This window comes from Myotis lucifugus, unplaced genomic scaffold (assembly GCF_000147115.1).
Source record: "Myotis lucifugus unplaced genomic scaffold, Myoluc2.0 scaffold_36, whole genome shotgun sequence".
NCBI lineage: Eukaryota > Metazoa > Chordata > Mammalia > Chiroptera > Vespertilionidae > Myotis > Myotis lucifugus.
Genome location: NW_005871084.1, coordinates 1541193 through 1557559, shown reverse-complemented (window position 1 = coordinate 1557559; position 16367 = coordinate 1541193). Strand labels below are relative to the sequence as shown.

General features: G+C 37.1%; 1 protein-coding gene across 3 annotated transcripts in view; it reads left to right on the top strand.

Moving 5' to 3' along the window:
* Window positions 1–78: 78 nt before the first annotated feature.
* The window catches only part of TXNL1 (thioredoxin like 1), a 24537-nt gene continuing 8248 nt past the window's right edge, over window positions 79–16367 (top strand). The window contains exons 1-6 of one of the 3 annotated variants that reach the window (XM_006087124.2): window positions 79–411; window positions 4428–4524; window positions 6800–6973; window positions 12833–12955; window positions 14600–14669; window positions 15987–16159. In XM_006087124.2, the coding sequence (XP_006087186.1) occupies window positions 314–411; window positions 4428–4524; window positions 6800–6973; window positions 12833–12955; window positions 14600–14669; window positions 15987–16159 (735 nt within the window). In that variant the 5' untranslated portion in view covers window positions 79–313. The remainder of the gene's footprint in view (window positions 412–4427; window positions 4525–6799; window positions 6974–12832; window positions 12956–14599; window positions 14670–15986; window positions 16160–16367) is intronic. The other 2 variants (XM_014454398.2, XM_023752622.1) reach the window with 2 other exon arrangements.

Here is a 16367-nt window from a genome sequence, read left to right as displayed (position 1 = left end):
GGCGGCGGGAGCCAAAACAGACGACGCGGAAATGACGTCAACTTGCGCAAGCGCCGGCGGCCTTGCCGCGCGGTGGCTGCTGGGAGCTGCACGCCTTACCTCCCTTTGCCTCCTCCCTCCCTCTCGCGTTCCCGCCCCCTCGCCGCTCGGCTCCTGGCGTGACTCGGCACTGAGAGCCCCGGGAGCCGCTCCGCGATCGCCGCCGCCTCTGTCCAGGCCTCGGCCTTCCGAGCATCCCCGCTTCCTCTCCCGGTCGTCTTCTCCTTCAGTTTCGCAGCGGGTGGCGTCGCGGCCTCCCTTCCGGGCCCCGAGAATGGTGGGAGTGAAGCCGGTCGGGAGCGACCCGGATTTCCAGCCGGAGCTGAGCGGCGCCGGCTCCAGACTCGCCGTGGTCAAGTTCACCATGCGAGGGTGAGGCCGGGCCCGAGCCGCGTGGGCCCTTCTGTCCGCCGGTGCTTGCCTTTCACCCTTTCCGGGTCCCGGCTCCCCGGTGGTCTCGTCCTGCTCTGGAATGTCTGGCTCTGACCGCAGCCCCAGGCCGCTGCTCAGTTAGGCCTCAGCTCTTGGGTCTGGTCCCCATTTGCGCACCGGGGAGTCTCTAGCGGGCACGGAAGCCAGACTGCCCGCTTCCCCAGCCCAGGGGATGCCCGCCAGCTCACTTTGAATACTCAGACGAGCCCTGCTCTTGAGGTGGCCCGCCGCTGTTCTCTCTGGTCCGGAGCCTCCGACATCCGCCCCTGCTCGCGTCTGTTCCTCTCTTTCCAGGGAGCCAGCTGTCACTTGCATCTTAGAAACCCTGAAATCTCAATTTACCGCACACGTTGATACTCTGCACCACCTGCATTTCGCCTTTGGAAGCTTCCCGTGGATCTATCCAACGGATCCGCGTAGTGCTTAACCCAAAGGCTCAGCGAATGCATTTTAAATTAAGTTTAATGTTGGGTCAGGGTGCTTTTTAATTTCTTAACGTTTTTGGTACTTGTTTGGTTAGTAGCTTTGTAACTTAGGCGTCCCTGGGTATGTGATTTCATGTGTGAACACAAAAATTATAGTAGGTGTGTATAATACAGGTAGATAGGTGTCCAGACGTTTGGGTTTGATCATATAGACTGCATTTTTTTTTTTTTTTACTCAATGATTTAAGAAGACAAGGATCTTTTAAAAATATTTATTGATTGATTGATTTCAGAGAGGAAGGTAGAGGGAAAGAGAGAAACATCACTGATGAGAGAGAATCATCTGTTGCCTCCTGGGCTGCCTCCTGCGCGATCCCTACTGGGGATCGAGCCCTAAACCTAGGCCTGTGCCCTTGGCCGGAATCGAACCCAGGACCCTTCAGTCCACAGGCTGACACTCTATCCACTGAGCCAGACCGGCAAACGCAGGGATCTTGATAAGCTGCCCACTGGCCGAGGTAGCTCTTAACATGATTTATGGGTCTCGGAGCTTGTGGATCTTCCATATTGGTTGGGTGTGCAGTGTTCCTGTGTGAGAGGGACCTGTTGGAACTAGGCATTCAGAACCAAGGTTTGAGCGAGTGTGTCTATTTGCTGAACACCCCTTGTGTATGTCAGTGTCTAGGTATAAGGTTTAGAGGTATCCACTTGATTTATCTTGACCCCCTGACATTTACACTTACGCGCTAACTTGGAGAAATCTACTGTGGTTGTCGCTGTTTATGTGATGCATTTTATTGCCCAACTAACTATATAAACAAGGCAATATTTTGAATCCCAGAGCAAAAAGTGTTTCACAGCCACTGAACAAGATTCAATAAATGTTGAGTATAGAAGAAATGATGTTAGGGTTAGATAGTTTTAGGGGATGGAAAATTGCAGATAGAGATGAAAACCAGTTAGGACTTATTTTTGGACCAGTGTCTCTTATACAGAATTGAAAAAAGGCAGTATGTTGAATTTTATATGGTGGAATGGAATACGCGTTTGACATGTGGACTTCGATATTTATTACATTGAGGAGGATGAAGATTTTGTTTATAAAGACATATCTAAGAGGAAGGTCAGAGTTCTACAAATGTGCCTTCCCAGATTTAGCAATTTTGTAATGTCTATCTATGCTCTTACTATGGGGGAATACTTGTACATTTGTTAAGGACTTAAGCCAGAGTTGGAAAAGAGAAAAGATGATTTTATTTACTTTTTATTTTTAATATATTTTTATTGATTTCAGAGAGGGAGATGGAGAGAGAGACAGAAACATCAGTGATGAGAGCGAATCATTGATTGGTTGCCTCCTGCATGTGCCACACTGGGGATCGAGCCTGTACCCTGATGGAATCAAACCGTAACTTCGGGGTTCATACGTCTACACTCAACCACTGAGCCATGCCAGCCAGGTGGGAAGAGATGATTTTAGCAGTGAATCTCATTTTTAGTTCACTTTCCTAATTCTAGTCAGTGACAGCACTTATACTTTTATCCCTCAATGATAGAGTCTTTTTTCCTCCACCCCCTTACCATAGCAACGGGAGAGATGACAGAGCAATAAGTTATTAATTGAAGTGAGAAAAGTGGGGAAATGTTGCTATTAAGGAAACACCTCCTTCAGCAATATATTATCATTTAACCATACTAGTAAACATAACCTTAGACATTGATTGGTTACCAATCAGAAGCAGTTATTTACTTTTTAAAAGAGTAATTTATTTTATTTGTTTGCCCTCACCTGAGAATGTTTCCTTTGATTTTTTTTTTTTTTTTTTTTAGAGAGTGGAAGGGATGAAAGGAGGGAGAGAGAAAGAGAAAGAAACATCCATGCCAGAGAGATTGGTTGCTTGCAGCACTCGACCTTCACCCACCCTGACCTTGACTGGGAATCAAACCCACAACCCTTTGGTCCAAGGGTTGGATGCTCTAACCACTGAGAAACACGGCCAGGGCTCTTATTTACTTTAAAAAGGGTATTTTGATGGGATGAACATTTTGTTTTCTTTGTAAAAACTGAGAGCAAGTAAAATAGTTGAATTTAGATAACTTAAATTCAAAAGTATTAGGTAATATTTACAAATCTGATAACATTGTATTTGCCTTTAAAGTTCTTTTAACATTTTGGCCATTAATACATTCCTACACCAACTCTGTGCCATTGTGACTCCAGATTTACATATATTGGCATCAGTATTAGACCCTCAAACATCGAACTATATCAAGTTAAATCATGTAAGAAACCTCTTAGATCAAAGTTAATGTCCCATTTTAGGCCAAGAACATAGTTTCCTGCAGCACCTACTTCATTTCCTTTCCAACCCTATTTTAAAACCTTTATTCCTTTTTTTTTTTTTTATAAGTTCCGAGAAACTTTTTTTTTTATATATATATATTTTATTGATTTTTTACAGAGAGGAAGGGAGAGAGATAGAGAGTTGGAAACATCGATGAGAGAGAAACATCGACCAGCTGCCTCCTGCACATCTCCCACCGGGGATGTGCCCGCAACCCAGGTACATGCCCCCGACCGGAATCGAACCTGGGACCCTTCAGTCCGCAGGCCAATGCTCTATCCACTGAGCCAAACCGGTCTCGGCAAAACCTTTATTCCTTATTTGTCATTCCCATGCTTTAGCTATCCTGTCTACTAATTTTATTAAAACACTACACAGATTGTCACTCTTCCATTTAAGAATCTTCAGTGGCTCTCTCTAGTTTTTTTCTCATTTTTTATAGGTAGTAAAATATATGTAACATAAATTTTACTATTTTAACCATTTTTAAGTATACAATTCAGTGGCATTAAGTACATTCACAGTGTACTACCATCACCACTATATATTCCCTAGAATGTTTTCATCATCTCGGATGGAAACTCTACCCTTTAAATAGTACTCTCAATCTCCCCTCACCCCCCTCGCACACAAACACCTCCAGCTCTGGTAGCTTCTCTTCTACTTTCTGTATTTGAATTTACCTCTTCTTGGTACTTCATATAAGTGGAATCATAATATTTGTTCTTTTGTTTCTAGCTTATTACTCTTAGCACAATTACTCTTCAGGGAAAGCTCATTTTGGTCTGGATTTAGGAGTTGACTATTCTAGTTGTGGTCCTGACATCAACTAGAGTGGTTGATCTTGAACAAATCATTAAACTTTCTGGTCTTCAGTTCTCACCAAATAATTGTGTTAGGTTAGGTCAACTTAAAAGTTTTAGTTTTGTGGGTTTGGTTCTTAATGAATTGCAGAAAGCTAGTGGGGTTACCCTCTCTCCCTCCTTCTCTCCCTTTCTAAATAAAAGGCAATGTGGTATTGATGCAAGTATATCTAAATAGTCCAGTGGAAAGGACTAGGAGTCTAAAGCCAGGATGATCAGAATTTGTTTTTTATTTTATGTTTTAATTGACACAAGTTCTTCAGAGTATAAAGTAGTACAATCTTTGGTGTTATTTTACCAATATCTCCCTACCTTTCTCACAGGTGTGGACCATGTTTAAGGATTGCCCCAGCATTCAGTACTATGAGTAATAAGTATCCACAGGCAGTTTTCTTGGAAGTAGATGTACACCAGTGTCAGGTAAGGGAAAGGAGCCCTTTAAAAAAAAATTGTTTAAAAATCTGTTTGGAATTTCAACATTAATATCATCGTTTATCTTTTTGTGTATATAGTACTCCTTTAAAGATAATAAAATGTTATGTTGATAATGATTATTATAAATGCCCATTATGGCTGCATTAGTTAAGAAGGGTAGTTCAGTTATATTAATTGCTTCTGAGTTTGTTTGTGTTAGTAGCTTTCTGATATAAAAACTAATATTATGTTGTTAAACTAATAGGTCACCTGCCAGTTCTGTATTTTTTTACATTTCTTTATTTTTTGCAAATCTAGAATTATATCTTCTACAGAGGCATTGGCTGATTAGAAAGCTGTAGCAGAAAATTCTTGATTATACAGGATGTGGCAAAAGTAGGTTTACACTTGTGAGTATGCGAAACACAGTTTATTCTTGTATTATTATTTTATTGTATTATTTTCCATGCGAACAACTGTAAACCTACCTATTTTTGTTCTACCCTATAGTTTGATTTGCATTGATCAGTTTGTGATCTTAGCTCCAAAGCTGCATACTCAGCAGAAATTTTAAAATGTTGGTTACTTTTGATTGAACCACTGTTGTAGATAGATTGTCCTGATTACTTAGTTGGAATGGCTGTGTGACAGTTCTGCAATTTCATATGTAGAAATATGGAGGAGTTGCTCCTTACAGCACTAAAAATATAGTCTTTAGCTCTAAGGGACAGCACTGTAGCTACTCTGTGTGTGTGTGAGGCTTTGTTACATTTCTGAGTGTGGAAATGTTTTAGAATGTTCTTTAGTTTGTAGTTAGTAGTTTGGGGATTTGGTTAGTGTAAACCCTATATTAACATTCATTATTTAGTGCCTATGTCACATACTACCAGTCTGTAATATTGGCTATTACTTTTTATTTTTATTTTAAATAAATTTTTATTGATTTCAGAGAGGGAGAGAGAGATGGAAACATCAGTGATGAGAAAGAATCATTGATCACTTGCCTCCTGCACGCCCCACACTGGGGGTCGAGCCTGCAGCCCAGGCATGTGCCCTGACTGGGAAGCTAACCGTGACCTTCTGGTTCATAGGTCGACGCTCAACACTGAGCCACACCGGCCCAGCTTGGCTCCTATTTTAAGTATTCACCATCTCTGACCTGGAAGTGCTTTCTTCTCACTTCTGGAGCTATGCTCTCTTGTAGTTACATATTTCACTTCTTTCTCTACTCTTTTATAGTGGATATTAGAAAATTTTAAATTACATATGCAGCTCACATTCATGTCTTACGTTATGTTTCTTTTGGACAGCACTGTTCTAAAAGATCTGTCTTTTATGAGGTTTAGAGAAGACACTTTATGTAAACTTGATGCCTTTTCTTTAGACGATATGATGGTGCATATTCATAGTATTTGAATATGTAAGGTGACACAATTGCTTTACTGTTTCCTTTATAATTCTCATGAATCAGTATTTATTAACTAATTTCCATTCACTAGTTATCTTGTAAAAATTGTGGCGTTGGAACAGAATTTAAAAAGATCAGAAGGCATTTCTATAAGAGTAGAACTGGGTGAGGATTACAATGCAAAGGATGTTACCTAAGTTTCATGGTCAGATGGGCTACTGTTTTTCATATGTGTATTTTTTCTTAGCACCAGTGGTTTGTGCTGACATATCAATACTCATTTGGGAAACAGTATGTAGTTATGAGAGAGCTATCTGGCATTGTAAAGCAGTTTCTATAAAGCAGCTAACTTGTTTTACTGTGTGAAGTGTTTAATGCTAAAACTGATAAAAGTATAGGGCTGTTCTTCATTGTGTATGTAAAACTAATAATGTAATGTAGTTGTGCCCCAGTTGGTAATGTAGTTTAGGGAATAGGCCTGCTTTTTCTTTTTTTTTTTTTTTTTTTAAATATATTTTATTGATTTTTTACAGAGAGGAAGGGAGAGAGATAGAGAGCTAGAAACATCGATGAGAGAGAAACATCGATCAGCTGCCTCCTGCACATCTCCTACTGGGGATGTGCCCGCAACCCAGGTACACGCCCTTGACCGGAATCGAACCTGGGACCTTTCAGTCCGCAAGCCGATGCTCTATCCACTGAGCCAAACCGGTTTCGGCATAGGCCTGCTTTTTCTTAAGTAGCTATTAGGAATAAATTATTTTACATGTCTTTAGTCCATGATATTTAACTTCCATAGGGATACAGAGTAAATATTCGAAGTGATTTAAGATTATTTTTAATTCATAATGCTATTTAACTTGCCACTTCTAGGGAACAGCTGCCACCAACAACATATCAGCAACACCTACGTTTTTGTTTTTTCGAAACAAAGTGAGGATTGATCAATATCAAGGAGCAGATGCTGTGGGACTAGAAGAAAAAATCAAGCAGCACTTAGAAAATGACCCTGGAAGTAATGAGGACACAGATATTCCAAAAGGCTATGTATGTAGACTTTCTAGTGAAATCATTGATATACCTTCCATTTGCCATTATTTGGTAAAAGTAAAATTGACTTTGTTTTCATGTTTATCTTTTACTTGCTTGAAGTACTTTCAAATAAGAACTTTAAAAGTAAACTTACTGGCTGACTATTGGGATTTGTCTATATGTGTGTTATAACCTATTTCCCATCATAAGCTTTTCCTGAATTTCTCCTGACTTAATTTCTTTGTGACTTAAAATCTGCTTTCTGAACTATTTTAATAGCCATTTTAAGACTTAAAAATACATTTTTCCCTCAAAACGTAATGTGCTAGTTAATGATTTTGTTTTAGAACCAAATATGACTTGAGTATTGTTTTTCTAGTTTTAAGAGTAAATTGTTATTCTAAATAATAACTTGAAGACTTAAGAGCTTAAGAATATATTGAAAATTAATACGAATAGTTAATAATGCAATGTCTATATTTTGAGAGCTATTTAGGAAGTAAAATTCAGAAGTAGCACTTTGTGGTAGCTGATTTGCATATGCAAATCAGTAAATAAAGTTACTGTTTTGGCAGATCAAAAAATGATTTTTTTAAAAGTGTTACCTCAAATTAAAATTAATATTTGAAAGCATGTATAGTGAGTACATTAAAGCAGATCTGTATTATGGGGCTACAAGTCCTTTATGTAAGTCCTTAAATTCTTGCTGAATAAGGAGAAACTATAGTCAGGGAAATATGAGAGATTCTCTCTGTGTGTGTAGGTGTGGTGGGGTTGTGTCTTTAATATGTACTGACATTAATTATTTTTAGTTAGGGATGTGCAATTAATATTTATTTTAAATAGAACTGTTATATAATTATTTGAAATAGTAATATCTGGTTAGAAAGTTTGAACATGTGTAAGTTAGGGTTGTGACACCTTTTGGAAAATTTTGAAAGTCATTTAACTTGTAAGTTATGTTCACATCTTTGTATTTTTTACCTTTTATTACTAAGGGTGTTGGCAAGAAAATATCTTAAGAGCACAATAGTCCTCCTCCTTAGCTACAGGGATACTTTTTTACACATCAGCTTAATGTGATATCAGCGTTTTGGCCTCGGGTAGGAAAATAAGCAGGAAAAATAAAGTTTTAAGAAATAAAATAATTAGTTTTCATGCAAATGTTATGAATACACTGTGAAGAGCTATTAAAATATTTTTATTTTTCCCATCTGATGTCAATCAAGACATGAAAAGTTTTGAACTATGTACATCTTAAAAGGGTTGTTAAATATTTAATATTGGTAATGTGTTCCCATAAAACATTTGTCCCACAACACAAATAGAAACTAAATGGAGTAAGAAACATTGAATGAAAACCAGTGTCTTAAGTAGATTTAAATATAAGCATAAAAATGTATCAACAATTTTAAAAAACAATTTTTGGTTTCTTGGAATAAAGACTTTTAGTTATTATGTTTTAATACTAAAGGCTATACAATTATTTATCTTATACATGCCATAGTTTTGAAACTCCTAATTTGACTGGAGCTAGAGTAATACGTACATGTATCTTTTAGGGGAGTTTGAGATACTGCTAAAGATACTCAAAAGGTTAAGGTTCATAACAGATTCTTATTCAGAAGTAAGAGGGCGTTGTTGTGAGCATAAGTATTTAATTTTTGTAAATGTTTATTGGAGTTGGGAAAATTTAAAACATATCTTTTCTGTCCCATAATTTGCTAAGAGCACATAATATAGATTCAAATAGCTCCCCTCATGCCTTCTAAACAACTCTTTCTTTCCCAAAGTTTGAATGTGAGGCATTCTGGAATTGAACTTGCACATGTTCTGAATCTTGAGGCTTGTTAATATATTCAAGTATTTCGACCTCAGAACTTTAAGTTTTGGTCTACAAATTTGTGATCATTTATCAAAAACCAGACATTAAATGACCCTAATTTGTATAGTTAGTAGATATTTCTTTAATCAAAAACTTGAAGAATGGAAAGGTTTTGTAATTTTCTGTGTATCTCATGTTGGATTACCCCCTCAAAAAAACCAACAAAAAAGGAAAAACAAAGTGAAAGTTATTAAAAAACAAAGCAGTTGACAGTAATACTACAAACACATATACCCTTCACCTATATTCATCAGTTGTAGATATTTTAAGGATTTTGCTCCATTTTGGTATCTTTCTATGTTTAATTTTTGCAAAAGCATTTAAAAGTGAGTTATAGACATGATGGATCATCTCTCAGTATTTTAGCATGTAGCTCTGAAGAATAAGGACGTTCTTCTGCATAACCATGATACCATTATCACTCCTAAGAAATTTAATATTGCTACAGTATCTCTAATGTACAGCCTACATTCAAATTTCCTTAATTATCTTTAAAATATACTTTATAATTTTCTTTTCCATGTAGGATCAAATCAAGGATCGTGCATTGTATTTAAGTTGTCAGTTCTCTCTAGTGTTGTTTAGTCTAGAAACTTCTCTGCCTTTTTTTCCTTTCATGACTGCCTTTTTTGAAAGTTTAACCAGCACCAGTCTAATATAATAGCCACTAGGTGCAAGTGGCTAGTAAGCATTTGTTATATGACTAGGGCAACTGAGGAAATGAAAATTTAATTTTATCTACTTTTAATTAATTTAATTTTAAATTGCCACATGTGACTAATGGCTATCTTATTATACAGCTCAGGTCTAGACCATCTGTCTTATAGACTGTCCCACAATCTGGATTTGTCTGTTTATTTCTTGTGACTCTTTCCTTATTATTGGCAAGTTGTTACATAGACAGGTGATATTTATTTCCCACTGCATATTGTCAGAATATGTCAGTTGGCAGTTATGTCAAATATACAATATAACGCCTATTTATTTGAGATATACAAAGCACTTTAATGCAACTGTTTGAATGTAATTCTTGTTTTGTGTGCCCCACAATATATAAATCTAAAATCTATTTAAAATAAGTAATCTATTTAGTTTATTTTTATCATTAAGGTATTGGAAGTATGACTACAATGTTGTCTTCATGCCTGGGATCTTAATCGGAGATGTATTGAAGCTGCACCTCAGTAGGATGGAAGAACTAAGCATTTAAAAGATTTTGTTAAAACACCCTTTCAAGGCAAATACTCATGAAGTTCAGCATACTTCTCTAACACTTTGCTCTATAGTGCTCCTTTTTTTTTTTTTTACCTCCCCCCCTCTTTTTGAGTTGACTACAATATGTTATACTGAGTAATATATTTAACATTTAATGTAATGTCATATTTAATGTAATAGAAAATAACATTTTGGCTTTAAAAACATTTAGGCTACCACAAGAATAATTAGGGTCTATTCTAATGGATTATTGCCATATTGATAATTATTTGACATATAAAAAGTTTCCTTTAGTCTTTCAGAACTATTTATACCTGCCTTAATTTCTCTGGATAAAAAAATATGTAATACTCTTTGATAGAAAGGTGAACATGTAACTGATAATCTATAATATTTGGTAAGCTTTAAAAATTGTCCTTGTTTAGTGGATGAAATTGATAATTTTATAGAAAAATACAGTTTATCAAAATCAACTCTTTCAAAAGCAGAATGCTTAAATAGACCAGTCACTGTAGAGGAAATAGAAGAAATAGAGTAACTAGTAAAAGAGCACTTGCATAAAGGTCAAGATGGCTTCACAGGGGAATTCTACCAAATCTTAAAGGTCAGATAGCCTAGTGTTACTGCAAGTACTTATTAAGACCACGTAAAAAGAGAGAAAACTTTCAAATTTCTTTTGAAGTACGTCTGATATTGATCCCAGAATCTGATAGTTTGCACAAAATAGAAAGCTACTGACCAGTTTCACTTAGGAATATTGTTGTAAAATAAATATTAGTAAACAAAATCCAGCAATCCAGAAGAGAAAAATCGTGATTTCATAATATGCAGGGAAGGTATTTGACAAAATTTACTACTCATTTACTATAAAGCATTGAATAAAATCTTAAATGGAGAAGCACTAAAGGCATTCCACTAAAGTCAGAAACAAGACAAGGATGGACACTCACCACATCTCTTGGCACATCGTGTTGGAAATACGGCAATATTAGCTAACAGATAACAGGAATATGTTAAGTGACACCACAGGGAAGCAGTCAGCAAAACTCAGAATATTAGAAATGTGTAGGCTAAATGACTAGAATAAGATATTTAAGAGACGTGTTAACCAAATACAGTCTTTGTACTTTTTTGATTCTCATTCTGAGTCTAGCAATCCTCCTATATAATAAAAGCCTAATGTGCAAATTGTTCCCTCCACTGGGAGTTCAGCTGCTTGCTATGACATGCACTGACCACCAGGGAGGGCGCGGAACATGGCGGGCATAGGCGACGGGCTGCAACCTCTTGTGACGGGGACAGAGGTGCGGTGAGAATGCTGGGTGTCCACCGCTCTCACTCTCACTCCCCCTGCAACCCTTCCCTGGGCTTAGGTACCAGGCCTGTGAGGAGTCCGCCCTGCACCAGCACAGTTTCCTTGGGTGAGCCCGGCCGCAGCCGCTGAGACCAGCGCTGAGACCGCAGGGGCTGGTCTGGCTCCCCATGGGTTCACGCAGGAGCCAGTCTGCGAGGCCCGCCGGGAGAGAGCATGCTGCTCGCCCGGCTTCCATGCAGCTCCGCTGGGCAACCTAGAGGCCCACACTGCGCCCTGGCCCGCAGCATCCTGCCACGCTCACTGCATCTTTGCGTGGGGACTCAGACGAAGTGACTCAAGCGGAAGGGGGCATGTGGGGGGGCCTTGGAGGCCCAGGTGCTGCCCAGAGGTCAGAGGTCAGCTGAGACCTGCCCTTCCCCAAATGCTCATGCTTCGATTGCCGGCTAGGCCTAGGGACCGCACCCGTGCATGAATTTCGTGCACCGGGCTGCTAACACAACTATAAAACATTTGTGAGACAATTAAGGACTTTTTTTTTTATCCCTTCACCTTTTCAGACAATTGAGGAAATTTAAACACTAATATTTGATGATTTTTTAAATAGTATTTTTTTGTTTTAGTTGTGATGATATTGAGGATTTTAAAAAATGAGTTCTTATCACTTAGAAATGCACACTGAAATGTTTGAGTGAAATGAAAAAAATGTAAGATTTACATGAAAATAATCGGGAAAGGTTGAGGACTGGTTGCAAGGTAAAGATGAAATAGGAGTGGGCATGAATTGATGTTTATTGTAGCTGGGAGGTGGGTATCTGGAGTACTAGTCATCTTTAATGTAAGGTCTTCAAGGACACAGGTTTAAAGAGTTCATGCCCACAAGAAGAGGGAGGAAGGCTTCAAATTTTATAGATATTTTAATTTGCATACTTTCCACTGTTAAATACCAATATTAAAAGAATATCAGTCAATATTTTATAATCTTAGTGTTAAGGACTTGGTTTCTGATTCCTTATTAAATGGCTAAGCCTAGATTTGGCTTTAATAATTAGAGGTAGATCTCAGAAATCAAATGAAAGTATTATTAAAGTTTAATCACTATTTTATTATTATTTTTTAAATATATTTTCATTGATTTTAGAGAGGAAGGGAGAGAGAGAGAGAGAGAGAGAAACATCGATGAGAGAGAATCATTGATCGGCTGCCTCCTGCACGTCCCTAGCTGGGGATCAAGCCCGCAACCCGGGCATATGCCCTTGACCAGAATCGAACCTGGGACCCTTCAGTCTGCAGGCCCACTCTCCACTGAGCCAAGCCAGCTACAGCTAATCACTATTTTAAAAGCGATAGATATTTTCTCTAAAATTGCCTAATGTAGAGAGAATTATAATTTAAGTTTTTTACTAAGATTTTTAAACCAAATCCAAATGCTTTGCCTAAAATCTTGATTTAATTTTTTCAGATGGATTTAATGCCTTTTATTAACAAAGCTGGCTGTGAATGTCTTAATGAAAGTGATGAGCATGGATTTGACAACTGTTTACGAAAAGACATGACCTTCTTGGAGTCTGATTGTGATGAACAGGTAATTGGATGTCTGAGTTAAGGCATAGGGATTATCAATATTTATGCCTGCTCTTGTTTCTTTATCATGTTTCCATCTCATGGTTTTTATGTTGACCACTATTCCTTTTCTTTTTAAAACTTTGATTTTCTTTGACCCCTGTCCCTTGACCAATGCAGACCCATCTTTTTAATGCAGACCCATCTTTTTTTTTCTCTTTCTGTGTGAGCTGCCAAGTGCGCTAGGGAGAATCGTGGAACTCTTGGGTTGACTCCACTGCTGAGTTGAACCTTCACCACTCTTTAGTCCTTTTGTTCATTCTTGACCCAACTTTCATACATTTTATTCACCAAAAATGAGCACTCCCTGTATATCTAATCCTCACTCCCAGAAGTAAACCTGTGTTGTACTTCCCTGCATTGTTGTCACAGAGGAAGTAGTGTCATTCTGCCTTGATCAGCCATCTTTCATCTTGACTGTTATTTTCCTTAATTTACTTTGTATTCCACTGACTCTGCTTTGTCCCCATTCCAGTTCATCTTCTACATGTTCACTAAAGCTATTTTTTTTCTAAATATAATTCTAGTCATGCTTCTTTCTTAAGAGTTAAATGATTCTTCATTGGCTTAGAGTGTCACATTCTTGCTGACTTGATCTGTTTTAGCTTTTACTCTCATCTCCTTTCACCTGTGGTTCAGGTCCCTAAACATGTTGTGCTTATTATTTTTTGACACTATTAGAGATCAAGTATAAAAAGTACTTATATAACTAAAGGATATAGTCTAGGTATAATCTTAGGCAGACATACTATAATGATTCTAAAACCATAAATCTAAACCCCATTTTCTGTGCTCCAACCAGATCTACTTAACATACAACTTCGAGAAAATTGTTCATACTGTGTTCCTCGTAAATGGTGCTCTGAATATAATTTGATGGTACATATCAGCAGCCTGGCTACAACTTTCCTAAAATCTTCCTGTCAGGATAGAAGCATAGGCACCTACATCAGACACAATTTTGGTTAAGAAGATAAAGCGATTGAATCCAATTTTCTGAGAGACAGGCATTGTGACAGTATTTTGTATCGGTTTTCTTATGTGGCCTTCCAGATTAAGTTAGTCAAATACGTTAAGGATGGAGGTTTGGAGACGACTGTAGAGCTGTAGGAATCCTCTTCTCTGGAGTTTTAAATCAAGTAGGGTCCATTTGAGGGTTAGTCTTTCCACATAACCTGTGCATTGTCTCCAAATTATCAAGTAACATAGGTAGGTGCTTGACAAATAAACCATCCTGGAAAACAGTAAGCTTATATGTTAGCATAAATAGTATAAATTTTAATTTAATTGGGGAATTTTGTTTTGAGTTTTTAGAAAGCAGATGGTTTGCCAGTTTATAGGTCACAAGACCTTATGTTCTTATGCATAATTATAGTTAATTATTCCATTAAACTTTTTGTTTCATTCTCTTATATGAATAATAGATAATTGTATTTTTCAGATGTCAGTCTAATCAAGTTACTTTCAACTTACTGATTTTACATATTACATTAGTTTTATTAGATAAATTAAAAAAATTTTGTCTCTGAATTAATTCTACTTAGCTGTTGTGTGTGCTCAAGGTGTTCAAGAGCCCTTTTAAAGTTAAACATTATTTCCTTCACAGCTGCTTATTACTGTGGCATTTAATCAACCTGTGAAGCTTTATTCAATGAAATTTCAAGGGCCAGATAATGGTAAGTAATGGACAGTTTTTCTCTAAACTAACTTTCTGATCTGTAGACCTGTTAGAAGGTCTACCTCTATTTTTTCAATAAAGGTAGATATTCCTTGTTTGAAGAAAGAGTGAAATTGTTTTTGGAACAAAGCAAGGATATAAATGAATGGGCAAACAATGTGAGATTTATTTCTAAAATTTTTAATTTTACAATTTAAGTTTCCTCTTAGTCTGAAAGCAAGTGAACCCTTTCTTCCAACTATGACTCTAAAACTCTAGGTTTGAAGTAATCATTGTTAAGGATCAAAACTGGGTATAATTTATTTCTTTCAAACTCCTATTACAGATGATAAAACTAAGGTTCAAGATAGTCTTATTTGTGCCCTATTAATAGATTCATATTATTTATAGATATGATGCTGTAAACACGATTGCACAGACTAGGCATTTCTATTTGTATTAAATAAAGAACTTTCCTTATTCACTCTTTCCGCCCTCCTTTCCTCCTTTTCCTGTGTCTGTGGAAGTTTTGTTGTTGTTGTTGGGGTAGGCTGGAGTGGCGGGAGGGAGGAGAGAGTAGATTTCTTGGTTTGGTTTTGTTTTTTAATTACTTAGAAGAAACAGCCAGTACTCTATGTATCACATAGCATTTCCTTCTCATTGATTATTCTAAAATTTTATATATTTAAGTTTTATCAATGCAACTGTGTCTTTATTCTGAAAATCCAAAGTATTTGTAAAAGCAAATGCTGTAGAAATGAGTATTTAAGCAATGTGAATATTTTAAGATTCTTTAATCAGCTAGAAAATATGGGTTTAAATTGTACCTTGGAGTTAAAGGGACTAAGACACTCTATGAATGTGATTTTACCACTGAGCACATCCTAATTCCCAAGATGAAATTTGGCAATTTATATAATTAACCTCCTTTTGACTAATCATACACTAAAGCTTCCCTCTTAACAAAATGTACTAGTTGTTGACAACTAAGACCCTGATCAAATGTTGTTTCTTTTATGAAACTTGTTAACCTGCATATACTGTCGGACTCCATTGCTACTTTCCCTTTACCTCCTCACTAGTAGTATTACATTTACATAGTACATCTTTTAGTTGAGGGCAAGAACTGTGTGTATGTGGGTACATATATATGAATGTGTTTTGATCTAGAATTCCTGGAGTATAGTGCTAGCAGGCCAAGAAGTGGCTGTGAAAATACTCTGACTTTCTTAGATATGTGAATATGTTTGTTTGTGTGTCTTTATAGTATGAATGAAATAATAAAGGGAAGAAAATGTATGTTTGATTTTTAGCATTTTGTTCTACCATTTTATAGGTCAAGGTCCTAAATACGTAAAAATTTTTATCAATCTGCCCCGATCTATGGATTTTGAAGAAGCAGAAAGAAGTGAACCAACTCAAGCTCTGGAACTAACAGAGGATGATATTAAAGAAGATGGCATTGTTCCACTTCGCTATGTTAAGTTTCAGAATGTTAACAGTGTAACTGTAAGTAGTATTTCATTAAGATATTATCCTTTAAAGTAGTTATTTGTCTACTTGGTTTGAAATGAGTAAAAATATATGATGAGCTAATTAAATTTTCTTTTTAAAAAAATATATTTTTATTGATTTCAGAGAGGAAGGGAGAGAGAGAGAGAGAAATATCAATGATGTGAGAGAATCGTTGACTGGCTCCTCCTGCACACACACACCC